The sequence below is a fragment of the Monodelphis domestica genome, chromosome 1 (assembly GCF_027887165.1).
Source record: "Monodelphis domestica isolate mMonDom1 chromosome 1, mMonDom1.pri, whole genome shotgun sequence".
NCBI classification, from domain to species: domain Eukaryota; kingdom Metazoa; phylum Chordata; class Mammalia; order Didelphimorphia; family Didelphidae; genus Monodelphis; species Monodelphis domestica.
In genome coordinates, this window is record NC_077227.1 from 408,632,863 (window position 1) to 408,656,188 (window position 23,326).

Genomic DNA, 23,326 nt, shown 5'->3' on the forward strand with positions numbered 1-23,326 from the left:
ACAAAAATCACTAAGAGAGTAGGTATAGAAAAAGAAGAGAATTGGGGGCAGCTGGGTAGCTCAGTGGATTGAGAGCCAGGCCTAGAGACGGGAGGTCCTAGGTTCAAATCTGACCTCAGCCACTTCCCAGCTGTGTGACCCTGGGCAAGTCACTTGACCCCCATTGCCTAGCCCTTACCACCACTCTTCTGCCTTGGAGCCAATACACAGTATTGACTCCAAGACGGAAGGTAAGGGTTTAAAAAAAAAAAAGAAAAAGAAAAAAAAAGAAAAAGAAGAGAATTCAGGACAGAGCCTTTATATATATATATACACACACTCCGTTTTAGGGGATAGGCTGGCTATACATAAGGATCCAGCAATGTAGACTGAGAAGAAATGGCCAGAAAGACCCAAGAACTATATGGGGGAGGATTCCCAATTTGACAAAACTGTTTGGCAGAAAGTACTTAGACCTGCACCTTATACTATGTACCATTAAGTTTCTTAATAAAAAGAATTTTTTTACAATAAGTTTCAAATAGATACTCAACTTAAATATAAAAAGTGATATTTTTTTTAATATAAGAGAAGAATGGAAGGAGGCACCTTTCTCAGTGGTAATCATAAAATAAGTGACAGACAACTTTAACTATGTAAAATTTAAAACATTTCACACATACAAATCAAGACAGCTAGGATTGAAGGGGGAAACTATCAACTGGGAAAATGTCTTTATAATGAAAAATCCTGAAAACATGAAATCCAAATATATGACCAAGAGTTATTCCCTCAGAAATAAGTGGTCAAAGAATATGAACAGTTTTCAACAGAATTGCAAACTAAAGACAACTACATGAACGAATACTATGGGGCAAACTATGTGACTCATTGGATAGAAAGGCAGACCCAAAGACAGGAGGTTCTGTGTTCAAATGTAACCCCAGAGACTTCCTAGCTATATGAATCTGGGCAAGTCACTTAACCTCCACTGCCTATCCCTTACTGCTCTTCTGCCTTGGAACCAACATACTGTATTGATTCTAAGATAGAATATAATGGTTTTTATTTTAAAAGAGAGAAACAAACCTACAAATCATTGTTACTAGAGCTGGTTTGGGCTTGCCCAATTCAAGCAACCCGGAAACCTGCATAACCTACCAATTTTCCCACTGTGCTCTTTTCCAACGTGTGCTGTGGAAAATCAAGAGTCCAGAGGGTAAAAATTCCAGTTAATCCACATAAAAGATGCCATGAAATTAAACTGGTGAAAAGGGAAGAGCCATCATTCCTCTCTCTTTTACCCCTCCAGCTCTCTGCCCTCAGTAATACAACTCAAAGAACATTTATTAAGCACCTACTGTGTGAAACCTACGCCAGACCCTAGTTATTCCAAAATGGGTCTGAGTAGGGAGTTTGAGTTTTATTCCTTAGATTCAGGATTGCAGGTGTGATAGTGCAAAAGACCAGCCAGGGATGTAATCCCTGAGAAGCCAGAGTGCCCATTGGAGCCCAATGTAGGAATTTGGAACTGGGACTAAGCTCTATAGAAACTAAGCTAAACTGTCCAATATTGGTAACACTACTACTACTAATAATAATAAAGAAAAATGCAAATTAATTATTGTGATGTAAAAACAAAGTTTTTTGTTTTTGTTTTTTTAAGAACAGCTTAAAAAATAAAGTGAAGGAATGAGCCTAAACAAATCTTCAGGGCCCCTTTCAGGTTTGATATATGAGTCCATTTGGCAAGACTTGGACCTAGGCTTTGGAGAGACAATGAGTTGAAATGTGGCCAACCCGGGAGACAGCAGGTAAATTCAAGGACTATTCCCTTGTCATATTCCCTCCCACTCAATGGAAAAGTGGGGCTGACAACCTCCTTAGTCCTTAACCCCCACCACCAGAAGGCCAAGAGTCCTAGTAACCCTGGTAGTATCCAAGGTACACCGCTGATTTCAGTAGCCCGGTTGTAAAAGGGAAAGATAGCAAAAAGGTTCCTAGAAAGTGATGGAACTCTGAGGGTGGAGTAACACTATAAGTTTCAACCCATTTCGGTGAAGGACATTCCCAAAGCCACCAGAGGAGTCTGTTTCTCTCCTTCCCCCCTTCAGGAGAATGAATGGTTCTGGCGGCCCAACGCATTTCGGGACCTGTAGTTTCTTGCCCTCCGTTCCCCACCTTTCTCCAAGACGTTCATCAAAAACATGCGCAGTCCCGGAGGAACTCTCCTCTGCCCCCCACCCCCAGCCAATGCAGGCGTTCGCGGTCTTTACGGCAGCTTCACCTTCCTCTCTGGGGAGGACGGCAGAGCTGCTGCTGGCTCGGCCTTTTCTTACCTTCGGTTTGGACATTGCATCGCCTCCCGGACTTCTGGGGTCCCCCCCAACCTGCCTGAAAATGGCCACCGCGTCCTTCTCCCGCCTGTGCGTCGCGTTGCCGAAGCAACGCTGGGGCCCGCTTCCTCCCTCTACCTCTCCCCCCGCCCATCAAGGGCTGAGCTTGGACGTGATAGGCGGAGCCGAGGGCAGGGGCGGGGCGGATGGCCTTTCGCAGTGCGCACCCTGGGGACTCTCCGATGCTCTCTACACGTGTTTGCTGGGTGTTCCTTGCCTATCCCAGTGCGTCCGTGGGCCGGATGAGCAATTCGCTTTAGCCGATTGCGGAATTTATTTTTTTTAGGGCACATGATCTGTAAAATTAAGGAGACTAAGAGAGGGGAAGCAGTCTACCCAAAGGCACACAGCAGAGCCGGGATTCACTACCACCTAGGTCCTGGGAACCTCTCCTGATGCTCCTTCCCCACCGCATAGGTAGCACAGCCGTATATGGATTGTTATGATCAGGGTGCCTGTGGCTCTCAGTCTGGGGATGCTGGGACTTCCAGTTATCCCAATTTTCCTCCTTTTGTATGTGTGGGATTCCTCACATAGCCTTCCCACTAGAGCCCTTGAGGTGGCTCCTCTGCTGAGACATCACTATCTGCCCTCAATAATACAGCTCAAAGAACATTTATTGAGTATCTACTGTGTGTGAAGCACTGTGCCAGACCCTGGTTATTCAAAGAGAAACATTCCTGATCTATCTACTCTTCAATAAGCTGTAACTAGATTTGGGATAGCCTCCCCAAAGCAGACTGATCACAGTGAAGAGTTTTCTATGACTTCCTCCTCAACTAGAGAGTGCCCTTGTTTAGAAATCAAGAGACCTGGATTCTAGCTGAGGTTATTACAAACTGAATGTATGCTCTTGAATAAATTACTTCTCCTTAGTGAGTTTCATTGTCTCCATCTTTAAAATGGTCCTTCCAGCTCTAACATTCTATGAGTCTATGAACTGAAGACAAATACCTCTCATTCCTCCTTCTTTCCTCCTCAGTTAACATTTCTTTTTCTCAAGGACTTTTGGCCTCACCTCAGAGAAGGGGGGCGGGGGGGAGGGAGAAAGGAAGGGAGGGAGGTAGGAGGAGGAGGCAAGAGAGAGAAAGAGACAGAAACAGACAGACAGAGACACACAGATGGACAGACAGAGAAAGGGAGGGAGGGAGGAGGAGGCAAGAGTGAGAGAGAGAAGAGACAGACAGACAGACAGAGACACACACAAAGCGAGAGGCAGACAGACAGAAAGGGAGGGAGGAGAGAGAGAGAGAGAGAGAGAGAGAGAGAGAGAGAGAGAGAGAGAGAGAGAGAGAGAGAGAGAGAGAGAGAGAGAGACTCTATTTTCAACCAAGTCAGCAGTGACAGGGATTCTCATCCCAGAGTCAGTCTCTGGAAGTAACTATCTTTCTCTCCTTCCCTGTCCCTCCCCCCCACCTTATACCACCCTCCCCCAGAATGTCCGGCTTCCCACGGACCCATGCATGGTGCCTGCTTGTGACAGCCCTGCCAGGGTTTGTCCTCCCCCCAAAGGTGCTCCTAGCTCCTGGGCATGGCCAGTGGAGCCTAGTCAGGAGCCAGCCTCCTACTACAAGGTTGAAACAATCTCTCCTTGTCCCTAGTTGGGGTACAAAAGACAGCCCTTGGGGGTAAGGGACACTGAGGCTTTTGTTCATTTAGCCTAGCCTAGCCTAGCCTCCAGTCAGCAGCCCAGCAGCCTGCACATGATTAGAGAATAGGTGGAGCCTTCCGGCTCTGCCATTGTCTCCCTGCCGAGGCTGCCGGGGCCAGCTCTGGGAGAAGGAGCACCTTTGAAAGCTGGTTGGATCATCAGAGCAGGTCCAAGAGGGAGAACCCTGCGCCTGCGCCTGGATCTGACCTCCCAGGCAGCCAGGGGCCCTGTCGGGCTGGAGCCTGGTTGGGAGCAGGAGTCAGGGGCTGCTGGCTGGCCCACAAGGACCATGGGGAATGGCATGAACAAGGTAAGGAGTCAGTGGGGATGGAGGGTGGGTTGGGCCTTGATGCAGACCCCTAACCGGCCAATCCCACCATCCCCCATCCCCCCAACAAGGAATTTCTTCTGACTCAAGTCTGTTCAGCCTACTACAGAAGGGGCTGGTTCTGTGTATAGCGATACTCCATCTCTCTCCTTCCCTCCCATTTCAAGCCTGTCCTTCATCTCTGCCATACCATCTCATCCTCACTGTGTACCACCTCCCCTTTTGAGCTATCTGCCTGACTCTGTCCTTCTCTCCCTCCTTCTCTCCATCTCTGGGTCCCTCTATACATTTCTCTTTGTCCTTCTGTCTTTTTTCTTCCTTCCCTCCTCCCCCTCTCCATTTCTTAGTCTGTATTTCTGCCTTTCCTGTCTTCCCTCCTTCTCTATTACTCAAAGCTTTTTTAATATTTATCTCTCTATATTCTTTTTATTCCTCTCCATCCCTTTCTGGCCTTCTGCCCCCCCCCCCATCTCTTTCCATCTATTCTTCCTTGCATTCTCTGTATTTCTGCCTTTGTCTCATCTGTATCTCTCCCTCCCTTTGTTTCTACATTTCCAAATTTCCCTTTCAAGTCTGTCTGCCACTTTTTCACCTGTCTCTCTTCATAGTTCTCCCTTTATCCTTTGTCCCTCTTTCCATTTCTTGAGTCTGCCTCTCTGTTTTTAACATTGACTTTATCTCCCCAAAGTAGACTGTATCTGATCTCTTTCTGAAGGTCTGGCCCTGTCCCTGTCCCTGTCCCTATCTGACTTTCTGAGATCTTTCTAACATAGGCCAGGATTTTGGTGTTTCCTTGAGTGCAGAATATCTGTCACCAGTATCCACGGGTCCTGAACTCCCTGTCCCCACACTTCCCCTGTAGTCACAGTATCCTGCTGACCCAGGAAAGATCTTCAAGATACCCACCCAGGCTAACAAGGTGCTGGGCTCAGCTCTGACCATCTACGTTCTTGGATTTTCCTCCTTGATCTGGGCTGGTCCCTCAGGCCTTGGGTGCAGACTAGGTCATTCAGAAAAGAGAAAGAGTGGGTCAGATGTGGGAGGACTGTCATGGGGATGAGGGTAGGGGGAAGATGGAAAGAAGTTTCAACCAACCTAGGTCACTTCTTGGCGGATGTCTAGAGACCGGCTATTTCTAATGTCAACTTTGGTGTATTTGAAGGAAAGAGGATTTGGTGACAGAATGACCAAGTTTGTATCCCATTAACTATCCCACAAGACCTTGGCCAAATCATTTCTACCCCCTAGGTCTTAGTTTCTGTAAAGTGTAAAACCTGTAAAGTGAAGGGATTTGGATTAGCTCTAAAGCCATACTATAAGGGCTAAGGTTGGGAGGGTGGGTAGGGCAGCAAGGGCCAGAAGACCTTTCCTTCTTTGCAATTCATACGGACAGCCCTGTGGTTGGGTGAGGGAGGTGCCCCCTCTGCAACCCCACTATAGCCAGAATCTGACCTTCCTTTTCCATGTCCCCACAGGTTCTTCCTGGACTCTATCTGGGCAACTTCATCGGTAAGCAGTACCCAAGTCCTTGGTTACCAGCTCCATGCCTCAATCTCCTTCAGTAGAGCCCCTGCCTCAGGGAAAGGCTATAGCTCTAAAATGAGGCTTTGGCACTGGCCTTCATTCTGAAAAAGCTGATGTTAAGGAGAGTTAAAATTGGAGGATAATTGAGATTAGATCACACTTCCCCGCAACCAAGGACATATTTTCTCATACAATGAGAACCAACCCAAGTCAGCAGTGACAGCAATCTTGGTTGTGTTCTAATCCTGATCCAGCTACTGATTCATGCCTGACCTTGAACAAGATAGTTCCCCTCACTAGACTTATTTCCCTGTCTGTTTAGTGAATCAGTGGTGCGAATGGGAAAAGCACTGGATTTGGAGTCAGAGAACCTGGATTTGAATATTTGTTCTACCTCTTAATAGAGGTGCTGTGGCTTAGAACTCGGGAGTCAGGAAGACTTGAGTTCAAATTCCATCTCAGACACTTCCTAGCTAAGTGACCCTAGGCAAGTCACTTTACCTCTAATTGCCTGACAAAATGATCCATTGGAGAAAAATGGGAAACCACCCCAGTATCTTCGCTAAGAAAACTTGATGGATAGCTATGGTCCATTTGATCACAAAGAGTCCAACTGTGACTGAACAACAACAAAACAATCTTCCACTTAGTACTTGTAAGATATGAGCAAGTTGCAGCTTTTCTGGGCCAGTTTCCTTCTTTGTAAAATGGGGGAAGTTGAGGGAGGTTAAACTAGATGATGTCCAATGACCCTTGTAGCTCTGACATTCTGTTCCTGAAGTCCCAAGTATAGACTTCTCAAGGGTGAGGGAGAAGAAGGAAGACACTTGAGGGAAAAAATAAAAAGCAGGTCCCCAGGAGCAAGGATATTGGCAGACAGACCCCTCTCCAGATAATAGCCAGGAAGGCATCCTGCATAGCCATTACCCCAGAGGCTGGAAAGAGAACCCAGTTTATTCATCTTCTTGGTGGTGGAAGTGGTCAGGAAGGTTTCAGCAGGAGCCTAAGTCCCAGATCTATGCCCAGAGGAAGTGTGGTTTCAGGAATGGGAGGAACCTGGGTTCTGATTCTGTCTTTGATGTTAATTGGCTGCCTGACCTTGGGCAAGTCCCTGCCTTGCTTTGGAAGAAGAAAACAGATGGGATCCCATTTTGAAAATCTAAAATGCTGGAGAGAGAAGGATTGTGTTACTGCAACTGGCTTGGCCTGCTGATGCTGCTCCTATACTTGTTCTCCTCCTCTGGACATCGTCCAAGATGTGTCCAGAGCTGACCTAGGAGATGGGCAAAGGAGGCAGCCACTGGGAATTCCATACCCAGAGGAATACTAGGGGGCACCTTTTTAAAAAACTTATTGCATAACCTCTTGCTAGTCACTTCGAGGAGGGTAATAAGACCTCTCTTTATTCCAAGGTTGTCAGGGGGTCATACTGCATAAGTCTTAAAGTGCTATAGAGATAGAAGTAGCTACTATTAGCAATGGGTAGAAGACAGCCCTCTTCTTTAGGGCACACAAAGACCAATATTGGCCATTGTCCAATTGCCTATTGTGAGAAGGGCAGTGTGGTATGGTACAGTAGAAATAACATCACTCAGAGGCAGGAAATTAAGGTTTACATCCTGGCTCTGCCCTGGGTGACCTTGGGAAAATCACTTCAGAGTGGTCCCTAGCCCAGGGCTCACTTTTATAGGTTGCTAAGCAGCTCAAAAGGCCACTGCCTTAAGAATGGGACCTTTACTCTCCCTGGGTGTTTGCCTCCCAAGGACTGTTCTTTGAGTGTCCCTACACCTTGGGTGAATTTGCCCCAAGCAGAAAGCTTTGTGATTATGCCTGAATTGCTTAACTTTTAGAGCGTCAGTTTCTTTCTCTAAAATGGGAATAGTGATACTTGTACTGCCTATATCGCAGAGTTGTTGTGAGGAAAGCACTTTGTATGTCTAAAAGCCCTATAAAAATGGAGTCATTATTATTATAAACATGTGAGCTGTGATTATCCCAATGAAGGTGATGAGCTTGTAGTAGTCAGTCATACCCAGGAAGCACCATTTTCAAGTACAATGGGGTTGAGGAAGGGGAAGTGGCAGTTTTGATATTTGCCAAGGCTGCAGCTCCAGCTCTGAGTGGGGCTCCCTCCTACTCCCCCTCTCCTATCTCCTTTCTCCCACTGGTAAAAAGTCAAGAACCAGAGACACCTAGCAGCAGTCATTTTGTGTCCCACCACACTGCCCTCCTCTTCTGCTTCTGAAAGGGTAATTGTTAAAAAGAGTTTACTTTTCCTTAGTACTTTATTATTGAAATGCCAACCCCATGAGATGTCATCATCCCCATTGATAGAGAGAATTTGAGACCCAGAGATAAATGCCCAAGCAGAACCAGGACCAAAACTCAAGGCTCCTGGCTCCCAGGTAGAGCCTTTTGCCTTGTGCCAAGTTCTAAGTTTACCCACAGGCTGTACCCAGCAGATACTTGGCTCTTAGGGGAGACAAAGGGCTGCTCTGGTTTTGAACTATGAATCCTCCCACCTTTCTCCTACCACCTTTCATACATGCACACAAACACCCACACATATACACACCCCAGGAAATGGAATTAATTTTTAGTGCTTACTGATGGAGAGGAGGGAGGTGCCCATTATGTGGGCGAGGCAAAACAGATTTTTTAAAAAATGTTTTATTGATGCCTTCTGTCTTTCCATCACAATCATTCCTGGAAGCTGCTCTCCCTGCCCCATTCATCTCCTCAAATGAATTCTTCATTGTAACAAAGAAAAGACAATTAAGCCAAAACCCTGGATGATCTGACTTCATCCCACAGTGCCTACAGCATACTAAGACAGACTCTCGGTGCTTTCAGCATTAAATTGCATCTCCTTTACCACCTATCCCCCAGGTTGTGCCCATTCTCTTTTCCTCACATGAATTGCTTTCTCTAGGGGAATGGGACTTGCGAAATCCATCCCCTCTTTTTCCATTCTTTATCCTAGAGGATTGTACCATGGCCCAGCCTCCATCATCCCTTTTCCTATGATTTCTCAACGTATAAGACATAAATATAATAAATGTATATGCCTTTACATGTAAATTTACATATAATTAATATAGTATATCATAATATAGAATATATTTATATTATATGTTATAGGATTATGACTTATAATGTATAATTTATATAATATGAATATATAAACATGATATAGTATATATACAATTTCCAATGCCTTCTCTTTATTCCAACCCTTTCTACCCCACCAATCCAAAGGCCCAGGACCTTTACCCTTATTATCAAGTCCCTGTTCCTTTTCTGGAAGACTTTTCTTACCTAAACTATCTACTTACTATAGAACCATGAGGAAAGACATCTTAGAAAACACAGACTGGTGGAGCCAAAAAGGAGCTTGGAATACCAGATTTAGGTTGTCAAAGCTGGAAAGAACCAATGGACATCCAATGGAAGAGCTAGAGAGGACTTTGGATCCAAGACTATCAAAATTGGAAGGGACCTTCAGGGGTTTGTCTGTGGATAAATATTTAGGAATCCATGAGTTTAGATGGGAAAAAGAATTTATATCCTTATTCTTTACTCACCTTTGGTTTCCTCTGAAATTAATTGGGTTTTTTTGTTGTTGTCATTCTTGTTTTTTAGTCATGTCTGACTCACCATGAGTTTTTTTGTTTTAAGGGGACAAAGATTATTGGGGTGGTTTGCCATTTTCTTTTCCAGTTCATTTGACAGATGAAGAGACTGAGTCCAACAGGGTTAAGTGACCTGCTCAGGGTCACACAGCTAAGTAAGTGTCTGAGGCAGGATTTGAATTCCTGAAGACAATCTGCCTGATTCTAAGCCCAGTGCTCTCTCCACTGCCTCCACCTAGAGAAGGGATCCATAGACTTCACCAGATCCTGCTAAGGGACCCAAGATACACAAAAACGTTAAGAACCTCTGGTCTGGACCAACTTCCTCATTTCATAAAGGTGGAAGCTTGTTGGCCAAAGCCATCCAGGTAGATCTGGCAGAATTGGGCCGGGAATCTGTTTCTTCTGACTCAAATTCAGTGCTTTTCCTACACATTCTCTTCCTCCTCCCTTTTTTCAGGTAAAGGATTGACATTCTCTGTTAAAATGCAAATGTGTTTCCAGGAAAAGGGACTCCTTAAAGCCTTTGTTAGCTTTTGATATCTTAGCAAGAATTAGATTATCTGAGAGCCTGGTAGACACAACCCTAGCCTCAGTGAAGAACCCTGCCTTCCTGTTTGGGACCTCCGCACTACATGCTGCACCCAGGTGTGACCCGTGGTGGAGAGAGGAGTCGGGGGGGGGGGGGGGGGGGGGGGGAGGGGGGGGAAAGAAGGGGTTGTATGTGAGGGAGTTGGGGGCAGGATGCCTCCGCCTGCTCTGCCAGACTCTAAGGGCTATAAATAAACCCACCAGGTCAGCACTGGATTTTTCCTCTTTCTCAGATGCCAAAGACCCAGACCAGCTGAGCAGGAATAAAATCACCCACATCATCTCCATCCACGAGTCTCCTCAGCCCTTGCTACAGGTATTGGCATCTCTCCCCCTAGAGCTCCGTAACCCCGGGAATGCCTCCTGCAGCCGTTGCCCTACTGAGAATGTGGCCAGAGTCACCCAGGCCATGGCTCAGACTCAGCTCAGGGGGAAGGGAACCCTGTTGTTGCTCTTGGTACTTCTTTGGGGGTGGCCTTAAGGGCAGTGTAAATCCTAGGATGGCAAGTTGGCTGGGGAAGCTTAAAATGGAAGTCAGGAGGCCCAAGTTCTAGCCCTACACTTCTTTGGGATAGGCTAGGAGATGAACTGTGAGTTTATCAGGGAGGCAGATTTCCAGGATGGTGATTCCTTTCACTGATGCAGATCAATAGCTCAGCTATAATTTAGACTATACAGAAATGTTAAGGGACTTGCTGTGGTCACATAGCTGGTATCATCAGAGACAAAACTTGTACCCTAACTTCAAGGCTAGCCACACCTTTTTCTCTTGCCTTGACTCTGAATAAGTCATCTTTTTTTTATTATTTAAAAGTGTATTGACATATAAAAAACAAAATAAAATTTAAAAAAATCAACATTGATGGAAGGAGTTTCCATAGTGGGAGTTTTCTATATTGGTGAATTAGGACTGAGTGGTCTTTTAGGTTTCTGCTAAATCTGACATTCTAGGTTTTAAGGTCTTCTTATAGCTCTGATATTCCATGTCCTGTGTTCTAAGCTTCCATTATAGCTCTAACGTCCTGGCTTCTAAGGCCCCTTCTAGCTGATGTCCTATGTTCTAAGGTCCATTCTGGCTTTGACATTCTGGGCTTACCCCCATCCATAAAATGAAAGAATTAGACTAGCTGATCTCTCAGGCCCTTAAAACTCTAAAAATCAGTTGCTGTATTGATATCGTCTGTTCTCAACTTGTTCCCCTCCAGAGCTAGGACTGGAGGTGGCCAAAGTAGGCAGCTACCTAGAGCATAGCTATTTTTTTTCCAGAAAAGGATATGTTTTAATACAACTTCTTGCAAATGTGCATATTTTTAATGCCAGAAAGTCCTGTTCTCAGGGCCCTGGGGAGATTTATTTTGAGGTCAACCTGTATTATAATAAACACCAAAGATTCTGAGGCATACGAACCTTTCCTAGTTTGCTAGTTATTAATTCCTTTGTTTTTTTCTTTTGTCCTCACAGTTGTATCCTAGAAAAACTTGGGACCAAAAGTCAAGAGACCTTATGTCTAAGCTCTTGCCCTGTAACTAATTCATTGGGTGTTTTCCCCCTCTATGGGCCTCAGTTCCATTGACTCATAGGATATCAAAGCTGAGAAAGACCTTAGAAAGTCCCTTTTTTTTTAGTTGGGAAAAATGAAGTCTAGACAGGGGAAATGTCTTTGGCCCAGAAATGGATCTAGGAGAGGGCACTAGGGCTGAGGAATGAGAAACTGGCACTTTGGCATTTTTCAGCTTCCTGAGCTTGTTTTCTTCTTTTAGGATATCACTTATCTCCGGATCCCAGTGCCTGACACACCTGAAGTTCCTATGTAAGTATTAACTAAGGATATTGCCAGGTCAGAGGGCCTGGAAGGCAGAGGTACTGAGAACTATTATTATAAGGGCATCTACAGATTCCCCCATTTGAATTAGGCTCTGATACTCAGTGTGAACTGTCTTGGAGAAAAAAGGGTAACTCCAAGCATGTTAGAAGGCATGGGGGTTATTTAATGGTTTATTCAATAAATTATGTTGCATAATCATATTGTTAGAGTTGGAAGAGGTCATTTAGACTGACTTCTTCATTTTATTTCTTTTTAATAGTTTTGTTGATCCTTTTTGCTTTTATATTGCATTTATTTCTTCATATAACCCCTATCCCTACCCCCCCTCCCAAAATGAACTTTCTTTTGGCACATAAAGAAGAGTACAGGGTCAACTAGATCACTCAATGGATAGAGAGTCGGGTCTAGAGATGAAAGGTTCTGGATTCAAATCTGGCTTCAAACACTTCCTAGCTGTGTGACCCTGACCAAGTCACTTAACCTCCATTGCCTAGCCTTTATCTCTCCTACCTTGGAACCAATATACCATACTGATTCTAAGATGGAAGGTAAGGAAGAAGAAGGAGAAGGAGAAAGAGAAAGAGGAGGAGGAGAAGAAGAAGGAAGAGAAGAAGGAAAAGAAGATTCAATAAAATAAACCAACACAGAAATCTTAACATATACATAATTTTATACCTCTCACCTCTTTAGGTAGAGGAATGTAGTTTATTTCCTCTTCACTGTGCCCAAACATAATTATTATAATTGCATATGGTTCTATACATTTATATTATATTCATTATGGATATTTTCTTGGGTCTGCTATTCCATGTTTCTCTGAATTCTTCATATTCATTTCCTACATCACACTAATATTCCATTCTATAAGCATTGATCCTTCTGGGCTACCTTCAAAGAAGATGGTTATTACTTTCAGGTTCTGGGTTCATACTCCTAAAACTATATCATAAACCCCCATCAGTGAACTTATCTTCAGAAGTTAGCCAGCAGGCACAAATAAAAGTAAAGGCATTTATTAAAATGACGTAGTTAAGGACAGTAGTTACAAAATATTCCCTTTCTCTCTTATAAGCCTGAGACACATTTTCCTAAAAATACCCATGTAGTCTGGGAGTAAAATGGGCAAAAACTTCTAGTACACTGGTTGCAAGGCATACAGAAAGGGAATACAAGTAACCAAAGCAATTCATACCTCTGGTTATAGGCCCTTATGTCCTTTCTTTTTCTTGTGGAGTCCTGATGCTATTCCCCTTTAGGGGCAGCATCTTCTGGGCTGGTTATTCATCCAGTACGCAGCTCCTAAACTTTTGACTGCCAAGGCTAGTTTTCCCTCTTGTCCAATAGTCCGCTCTTTTCTTTGCTGCCAGCGATCCCACTACTCAATGATTTTTCCTGCCTCAAGTTGTTCTACCTGATTCTCCATGTCTGGCTCTGTCTGGAGAATGAGTGGTTCTGCTCCCTACCAGGCATGGTGTCTCCTCTTGGAGAGTAACTCTGTTGTCATGGACCATGTGTGAGAGGGAGGAAATCTTCTCCTTCTTCCACCTGCACCTGCTTCTGGCATTTATTGCACAATTCTCTGACCTGGGCAAGTCATTCCATTTCCAAATCTATTGTTGATGGGAAATCAGCTATGGAAAAGAGAGAAATCTCTTCCTCCCCACTAAGAATTTCCTTCTCAGTGGCCAGATTCTTTCTTAGTTGCTGGCCTGATATGACTACAGAGCTAGAAAACTAATTTTTAAGTGCTAACCAGGACAAAGTCAATATTTTCCCAGATAATGGCAGGGCTCTCCTTTCAATTAAACAGAAGGTTTGCTTCCTAAAGGGATAACAAAGTGAAGACATGGCTTTATATTTAGTTTGATATAATCCTTACTTTTTTCCTATTCTATCTTGGGCTGGACAGGAGAAAATGTGTATACCATAGTTTTTTTTAGCCAATCTAAAACAAAAAACAAAAACGACCCTTACCTTCTGGCTTCGAATCAATTATCGGCAGAAGGGCAGTAAGGGCTAAACAACTGGAGTTGAGACTTGCCCAGTCATGGAGCCCTAGCTAAATGTCTGAGGTCAGATTTGAATGTATGGCCACCCATCACGAAACCTTTCACTGAGCCACCCAGCTGAGCTCTTAGTCAATTTGTTTCTAGTTTTTCCCTACCCCAAAAAGTGCTTCCAGAACTCCTTCACCTCATAGAATTGTTTTCCTACCACCACTGTAGTATACTGCTAGATTGGGAGCCAAGATACCTGGATTCTGATTCCAGCTGTACCACTAACTTCCCCCCTGTTGCCTTTCTTCCTGTGTCAAATGGGAAAAAAGGATTAAATCAGGCATTTAAAAAAAATTAATTCAGACATTTCTAACTTTTTTGGTATCATGATTAAGAATAATATTTTAAGTATATAATATAAAATGAATATGATTACAAAGGAAACCAATTATATTGTAATAGAATTGTCAAATCAGATTTTTTTAAAAGTTCGCAGACCCACAGGTAAAGAACCCATGGCTTAGATGATCTCAATAATACCTTCCATCTCCAACATCCTCTCTTCTCATAACCATAATTCACATTTCAGTAGTGATTAAAAAAAAAAAAACCTCCCCTTCTGTCTTAGTATCAATTCTATACAATTGAGGTTGTGACTTGTCCAGAGTCACATAGCTAAGAAATGGCTGAGATCAGATTTGAACATAGGCCCTCCTGCCTCTGTGAATAGGCCTGGCATTCTATCCACTGGGCTATTTAGTTGTCCTTTTCTATAGTTATTTATTATTGGCAAAGCATTTTCCCCACCAAGATAAAATGATCTACTCTTGCAGTTAATAAGTGTTTGAGTCAAGACTTGAACTTGAAAAATCTTTTTTTGGGTTGTTTTGTTTTTAAATATATCTTATTTTACCAATTACATGTAATAACAATTTTCCACAAAAATTTCTGAATCTATAAGATCTAGATTATCTCCCTCCCTTCCTGCCCTCCCCTTCCCCAGAAATATTAAGCTATATGATCTGGAATAATACATGTATTATCATGCAAAACATTTCCATATTGTTTATTGTTGTAAGAGTGCACTTATAAAATCAAAACCCAAATCATCTAAAATGAAAAATAGTATGCTTTATGCTTTAATTCTGACCCCAATAGTTCTTTCTCTGGAGGTAGATAGCATTCTTTGTCATAAGTCCTTTATCTTTGTCCTGAATCTTTGTACTGATGAGAGTAGCTAAGTTTTTCACAGTTGATCATCCCACAATTATTGCAGTTACTGTGTACAATGTTTTCCTGGTTCTGCTTATTTCACTCTGCATCAGTTCATGAAGGTCTTTCCAGCTCTTTCTGAAATTATCCTGTTCATCATTCCTCACAGCACAATAGTATTCCATCACCATCCTATATAACACAATTTGCTCAGCCATTCCCAATTGAGGGACATCCCCCAGTTTCCAATTCTGTGACACCACAAAAAGAGCTGCTATAAATATTTTTGTATAACTAGATTCCACACACACACTTTTTAAAATCTTTTTGGGATACAGACCTAGTAGAGGTATTACTGGATCAAAGGGTATGCACAGTTTTCTAGCCCTTTGGGCATGAACTTTAAAAATCTATTAAAGTCCAGGTCTCTTTCCACCTCAGTCTATGAAGATTCCTTCCAACTCCAACATTCTATTTTCTGTTTTCTAAGGCTCCTTTCAGCTTGATGTTTTGTGTTCAAAGGATCATAGATTCAAGGATAGATAAAACCTTAAAGAATGTCTAATCTAACCCCCTCATTTTATAGATGAGGAAACAGAGTTTAAGTGACTTGCACAAGGTCACACAGTTAATGTATTAGAAGTAGGATTCAAACCTAGTTCAGTATTTTGTCATTTAAGAAAAATTATTGATCTCTTTTGTCTCTATCACCTTCATTTCCAAATATGTCCCTTCTCCTTCACCTACAAAAGAGTCATCTTCCATGACAAACAACTGTTAAATTTATTTTATTTTAATTATCAAAAACATACTTCCATATTGGTCATTGTAAGAGCATACTCATACATAACCAAAACCTCCAAATAAAACCACAAATACACTGATGTGAAAGATGGTATGCTTTGATCCACATCCACTCAACACCAACAGTTCTTTCCCTGGAGGTGGATAGCATTCCCCATCATAAGTCTTTCATGATTGTCCCAGATCATTGCATTGCTCAGAGTAGCCAAGTTTTCACAGATAATCAGCATACAATATTGTTGTTACTGTGTACAATGTTCCCCCAGTTCTACTTATTTCACTGTGCATCAGTTCGTACAGATCTTTCCAGATTTTTCTGAAATCACCTTGCTTATCATTTCTTATAGCACAAGAGTATTGCATACCAATTTATACCACAATTCGTTCAGCCACTCCCCAAGTGATGGTCATCCCCTCAATTTAAATAACTTTTTTAAAAGAGGAGAACAAAGCAACATCTTAGACTACTTTATGGACACATCAGCTGAGTGTGATGGAGCAGGCAATGTGCCATGCCCTCTGTAGAGAGAGGAAGGAGGGAACTGCATTCTCTCATCTCTTTTGGGGACTAAATTTACTCTTTATCATTCTCAGAGCTCAGGCTTGGGGTTTGTTGCTGTTGTGGTTATTCTTTCTATTACCTAGTTGTAGTTAGTGTATACATTTTCCTGGTTCTGCTGATGCTCTTTCCACCGTACCCTCACCATGCCTGCTCTTTGAAGGATCCTCCCTGCTCTGATATTTCATATTTCAAGGTCACTTACAACTCTGGCAATCTTTGATCCCATCTTCCCTGAGGATCTCAAGACACTTTATCCAGAGATGCTTTAGAGTGAAAAAAAAAGAGTATGTAGCAAACCCAGGCAGAGAATAGAGGAACAGCTAGACCAGAACCTCCTAGACAGATCAAGGCACACTGGAGCAGAGGACTCAGGAATCCTACCTCCCTCTTTGTCATGTCAGCCATTCACCTGTGTCTCTTTCTCCCCTAGTAAGAAGCACTTCAAAGAATGCATCAACTTCATCCACTACTGTCGTCTCAGTGGAGGGACCTGCCTCGTGCACTGGTGAGCCACACACTTACCCACAATCCTGCCCACTGTCAAGGGACTCACTTCTTTATACCACAGGAAAGGGAGGGACCAGTGTTCAAGGTCGGAATTTTTAGCTCAATAAGATACCCCTCCTCTTCTTCAACCCCATCCTTTTAGTTCAGAAAACACTTCCTCAAAGGATCCCTTGAAGTACCTGAAATTCCACCCTTCCTGACTCATTCTGTTGGGGGTAATGGAATCGAGTAGAAACAGCACTGGGCTGGAAATTAGGGGAACCCCAGAGTCTATTCCAAGATCTGATATTGATTCATTATGTGACCTTGGGAACTTCCTTTTCCTTTAAGAAGTCCAGCTTTCCTTGTCTGTGAGATGATTGGGGTTGATCTAGAGGACTTCTGCCTGGAAAAGTTCTGTTAAATCTTAATTTTCTTTGCTGAGATTAACATCATTAATACATAATGAGGGGAGCAGTTAGGTGGCTCAATAGGTAGAGAGCTGAGCCTGGAGATGAGAGTTCCTGGGTTCAAATCTAACCTCAAACACTTCCTGTCTGTATGATCCTGGGCAAGTCACTAAATTGCCTAGCCCTTACCGCTTTACTGCCTTGGAACCAATACTTAGTGTCAATTCTAAATCAGAAAGTAAGGGTTTAAAAAATACCCAAGAAGGGATTTATTTATTCCTCGAACTTCTAACCTAACAACTGCCCCCACCACCACCCCAAGAGCTCTGTATGCGGAAGCTTTGTTGGGCAGTGTGTAGAAGGGAGGGTCTAAGCTTTGAGTCCTGCTAAGGGAGAGTCAGGTTGACTGAGGACATATGATTAACTAGGGAGCTGAGAGCCATACAGGATGCCCTTAAGGGAGAAAGAAATATTGCAAGTGTAGGCTAAGGAGGACCCAGAAAAGAAATGTTAACAACTTCACCATTGTATTGAGCTCTAACCCTGCTTTACCTCTTCTGTGGGCCCTTGGCTGAATTGAACACCAAGGGTGATAGGGCCTGGGGATCTGCCCCAATGGGGCATTCATAGAATGGTGCAATCATAGGACCTTACTTAGCACAGAAGACATAGAAAGTCAGAATTGGAAGGGGTCTTTATAGATCTAGCCAGATCCTCCCACTTTATGCAGGGGGGAAGGAGGCTCAGAGAAAGAAGAAAGGGGAAGCAGCCAGTGGTCACACAGAAAGCTATTAGCAGAATTCAGATTTCATGATTCCTATTCCTGTTTTTTTCCCACTATTTTCTGTAATTCTGGGTGAGAAGACCAGGGACAAGAGGGCAAAAGCAACTGAGCTTCTTCAGCTTCTGGTAACAAGGAGAATCCCCAGGCTAAAGTCCATCCTGAAGATGTCGTCTCCTATGTAGAGGACAGGCTAAAGTACCTTATAGGAGAGGCCAAAACAGAAAAGAATGAATTCCCTTGCACTTTGTAATCACAAAAACTTGATCCTTTGGGAGTTTCTTCCTTCAGGATACCATGGGTCATTCTAGAGGTCCCTGACCTTGCCACATGATGCCAGGATCATTGAGACCCCTCCCCTTCCTGCCTTTCCTTGGACTGAGCCACTCTCAGTGGCACCTATGGGATTAGGCAAGCAGAGGAACCACACAGTGGGGTTAACCTAGTTGCCCTGGCAATGATGCCAGTAACAAAAAGGTTGGGCATCCTCAGCTTTGCGGGCATCTCCCGAAGCGCCACCATCGTGACGGCTTACGTGATGACGGTGACAGGACTGGGCTGGCGAGAGGTTCTGGAGGCAGTAAAAGCAGTCCGCCCCATCGCCAATCCCAATCCAGGCTTCAAGCAGCAGTTGGAGGAATATGGCTGGGGCAATGCCCGGAAGGTATTGGGAAAGGCTGTGGGCCTGGCTACAGGGGAGGGAGAAAAAGAACCCCAGAGACTGACATTCTCACTGAGGGCTACCGTCAGACAGCAGGCTTGGAGAGGGAAGGGGAGGAAGATTCTAAGCACCAGGCACCAATCTGAGGCCCCTGGGGAGTGTGGAAGGTGGAAGAAATACAATAAGCATTTATAGAATCTATTATGTGCCAGCAACTGATCAGGAACTGTAAAAGTGAGAAGCACTTTGACAAATATTATCTCACTTGATCATATTCTATCAACTTCACAACTTTGGCAAAATCGAATCTTGTCATTGATCTTACCCTCTATGGCCCTTCCAACCCTCCTCCCCAATATGCCGTCCTGGAGCATAAAGTCAGGGGCATCCTCGTGAAAGAAGGGCCACAAGTCACTTTGCCCCTAGAGCTTCCCCACGCCTAGGCAAGTGAAGTATTATGTGGGCTGGCATAATCAGGCCTGTATTTACAAGGCTGTGCTCAGAGACAGGTCCCTTCTGACCCAGAAGATTGGTGTGAGAACTCCTGTCTTCCTTTCTATAGGGCCAGAGGTCTGCTAAGGGATGCCTCTAGGGCTGAGCCCGTCAGGTGTTCCATCCCTGCCTATATTCAGAATGTCATTCCAAGGGTGTCACTAGATGTGAAGCCTGGGTACACACAGCCCATCAAGAATGGGTAAACCATAACTTCTCTAATCCTCACTTTCAGATATTTCTCATAATGTCTTACCCTAATTTGGTCTAGGTCACCATCAGAGGGCAAGATTTCCATGAGGATGTTGTCGGGTGGGGGGCTGCCCCTGGCAGATGTGGGGGGCTCTCTGCCCTGTGAGTCCTTCCTAAAAGAGGAAGAAGCATCAAGGGCTTGAGCTACAAATCCATGGGCACTGGAGCTGGAAGAGAGTTTAGAGGTGCTCTTATTTTATAAACTGTCCCTTCAGGATCCCTGTCCCTCACCCCAAACTTTAGCCCAGTGGCTAAGCCTCCTGGGTTAGATTACCCTGGCCTTTGTAGATGGCACTAGAGATGACTTCCAAATTGCAGAAGGAGAACTAGGCTGCCTGGGTTTTGTTCCTCTTTCCTTGATTTCTCAAATTCTTTTCCCCATTTCCCATGTACACTCTTCTCTCACCCTCCCCTCTTCCCCTCCCCCCACCCCCCTCTGGACCCATAGCTGCGCAGGCAACTAGAGGAGAAGTATGGAGAGAGTCCATTCAACGATGAAGAGGAGATCCGGGCCTTGCTACCCCTATGCAAGCGCTGCCGGGAGGCATCCCCATCAGGCAGCGCTGAGGGTACCCTGCAGAGACTGGTTCCCCGACCCCCTCGAGAGGTTCGGAGGCCTCTCCCTCTTCTCACCCGAGTCAAGCAGACTTTCTCCTGTATCCCCCGGTGTCTGTCCAGGAAAGGGGGAAAGTGATCACTGTAAGTTATGTCCAGGCCCTTGTTTTGCCAAGCTGAGTTGGGTGGGAGTCAGGTTCAAGACCCAGAAGCATGAAGGCGGAGAACTGAAAGGATGGACAAGATCGGGCTGCAGCAGAGATACCCAGCTTGGAGTAGCCTTGTGGTTTGGGGTGGTACAGACACCCCTGGCTGCCCTGAAGAAGAACAGACCTCTCCTGGGCTTGAACCGGCTATATCTATTCCTGTCTATGGTTTCTCCTTCCCACCTACTCACGTCTCCTCTGTCTCTTGTCTCCCTCCTGTCTCCATGTCTCTGTTGGTTGCCTATGGTCCCTAAGTACCATAGGATCCAAAGGGAAGGTCCTAGTCCCCCTCACCCCATAAAAGATGATCCCAGATCTGAGTTTCTGGGCCATGCCACCTGATTCCCTGGGTCCCACATGTCTGGGTCTGGTGTCTGTGAGTCTGTCTCCTGTCTGCGTCTGTCTGTGTCTAGTCTGGTGAGGCCCTGCTGCAGTAACTGGTGCCTTAGCTCTTGGGGAGACCCAGTTTGCCTGGGACTTATTAAGCCCCTGCCTTACCAAGGAAAGGAGCTCCTAGGATTTGGAGCAGGATAAGACCTTGGAGATAGATCATCCAGCCCAACCTCTTGATAAATAGGGAATCTGAAGCCCAGAGAAGTAAAGAACTCTACAAGGTAGGAAGGAAGAGGCAGAGGCAGATTCTAATGTGTCCCCCTAACTCCAGATTCAGAGCTCAGGGATCCCTGTGGAAAGTGAACCAGAGTGGGTCAGGGTCGGTTTGGTATGTGGGCCCAAGGGACCCAAGGAAGGTGGTTAGGGCAAAAGAAGCAGAGAATAGGAGTTCAAGGAATTAATAAGGTGAACAATAGCCTACAAAATTCCTGTCAGCCAACGAGGAGCTTTCTCTTGGTACTACAGATATTGCCATCCCCATTTAAAGATGAGAAAATAGTCTTGAAAGAAATTAAGTGGCTCATTTACATATTACTAGTCAAAGCCAGATGTCAGACTTGAACCCTTGCCTTATCTGACTCGAAGTCTGACACTCTTATTGCTATACTACACTGCCTCATTTTACAGAAGAGAAAGCTGGGGCCCTGAAAGACAAAGAGGCTTACCCAAAGTTAGAATCAGGGCCAAAGACTGACTTTTTCTGACTTCAGATTTAGAGCCTTGGGAGACTTCTGGAAACACCAATCTGGTCTCCAGCCTCTTTCCAATCACCACCTCAAGTGGAGGCTTAGATCCTGGCAGAAAGAAAGACAATGCACAGGCAAATTGGATCTTCTGGGAACTTAAGATGGGTAGAGAGGGGAGAGAACCTTCCTGTGGCCAAAGCTGAGCTAGCAGCTAATGGAGCTCTAGTTCATTCCCTAGAGTGGCCCTGGGTTCCCAAATACCTCCCAATCCACTAAAACTAATCCAGTCCTTGACACTGAGACCCCAATACCTTCACAGCCCTCATTCCCTTGAGCCATCACCCTCACTGAACCTCATCCTTAGTCACAAAGACCCCTTTCCTCCTCCCCACCACCACTCAAAACCTTGTCATTTCACCAAATACCTTAATTTATTTTTAAAAAATAAGCTCAGTTGATGCTTTTGACATTGCAGTCATTTTTGGTTATTCTCCTTCATTCCTTCCCACCTGTCTGTCATTGAATGTGTTCTCTCTTATAACAAAGAAAAATGGTTCAACCAACCCAACCATTACAATGATCTTGTCTGGCAATGTAGGCTACATTCTTCCTCCACAGTCCCCCAGATCTCTACCAGAAAAGAGGGAGGCATTCCTCATCTAATCTTGGGGCCAAGAGCGATCATTACAGTTCCATAGGATTGGACTTCTTTTGGAGGGGGTGGTAATTGTATATATTATTCTCCTGTTACTTCTTTCTGCATCAGTTCATATAAGTCTTCTCATGTTCTCAGAATTCCTCCTATTGGCTATTTCTTACCACGCAATAATATTTATCATATTACATACATGTGCCACAATTTATTTAGCCCTTCCCCAATGGGCACACATTTATCCTGCTTTGTTTTGTTGTTTTGTTTATTTGTTTTTGATAACACAAAAAGTGCTGCGTTAAATTTTTTGATATGCAGGGGGCCTTTCTGCCTTTGACCTCCTTGGAGTGTATGCCAAGTAATGGAATGTGTGAGTCAAAGGGTATGAAGAATTTAGAAACTTTTCTCACACCATTGTAAATCATTTCCCACAGCAGTTAGAATAATGCACAGTTTCACTAAGAGTGTATTAATGTGCCTGACTTCTCGTTGTTCCTCCAGTATTGACTTTCGGTCTTTGGTTATCTTTGGCAATTTCCTGGGTGTGAGATAAAACCTCAGATTTGTTTTGACTCATTTCTCTCATTAGTGATTTGGAGCAATCTTTCAAATGGCTGCTATTCGTTTGAAATTCTTTTGAGAACTTTCTTCATATCCTTTGACCACCTGTCTCTTTGAATTCCTTAATTTAGCTACTATAACCCTCAATGAATCACCCAATCCCTCAAGGAGCCCATGCTCCCCTCCCAGAGCTTCCATTACTCTGGGAATTTGGGCCCACTCCCTCACTGAGCCTTCATCTCCCATCTCAAATCCCTACTGATTTTCTTTCCCCCTTTCAAACTCCCTAAGCTCACATCCTCACTCCCTGAGCCTCTCCTCCTCCATTACAGAATCACAACATTTCAGAGTTGGAAGGAATCTCAGAGCACATCTAGTCTAATCCTTTCCTAAACAAGAATCCTCTCTGCCCACCATGTTGTCACTCGCTCATTGGGACAGAGAAGGAATCCACTACTTCCTGACAGCACATTCCACTTCGTAATTGTCAGGAATTTCTTATATGTACTGAACCACCCAACACTCTCACAAAGCTTCCCATGTCCTTCATGATCCCCTAAGCCCCAATTATTTAGTCTTCATCTCCGCACTGGGGCCTTGTTCTCTTCACTGAGTTCCCTATTCCTTCATTGTATTCTCTGTGCTCTTCAGGGAGCCTTCATCTCCTCAATAACCCACCATCCCCTCACT

General features: G+C 44.3%; 2 protein-coding genes across 9 annotated transcripts in view; one reads left to right on the plus strand and one right to left on the minus strand.

The window, feature by feature from the left end:
* TTLL9 (tubulin tyrosine ligase like 9) overlaps positions 1-2,481 on the minus strand; it is a 44,128-nt gene extending 41,647 nt beyond the window's left edge. For 4 of the 8 annotated variants that reach the window (XM_056811970.1, XM_056811968.1, XM_056811967.1 and 1 more), the window contains exon 1: positions 2,319-2,481. In XM_056811970.1, coding sequence (XP_056667948.1) covers positions 2,319-2,469 — 151 coding nt within the window. In that variant the 5' untranslated portion in view covers positions 2,470-2,481. The remainder of the gene's footprint in view (positions 1-2,318) is intronic. The other 4 variants (XM_056811969.1, XM_001363871.5, XM_007474459.2 and 1 more) reach the window with 2 other exon arrangements.
* Positions 2,482-3,927: 1,446 nt separating this feature from the next.
* On the plus strand, positions 3,928-22,316 carry DUSP15 (dual specificity phosphatase 15). Its single transcript, XM_056811974.1, has 7 exons — positions 3,928-4,336; positions 5,830-5,863; positions 10,335-10,417; positions 11,862-11,911; positions 16,932-17,006; positions 18,671-18,842; positions 20,032-22,316. The coding sequence occupies exons 1-7, from the start codon at positions 4,316-4,318 to the stop codon at positions 20,275-20,277; spliced, it is 681 nt and encodes a 226-aa protein (XP_056667952.1). The 5' UTR covers positions 3,928-4,315; the 3' UTR covers positions 20,278-22,316.
* Positions 22,317-23,326: the final 1,010 nt, after the last annotated feature.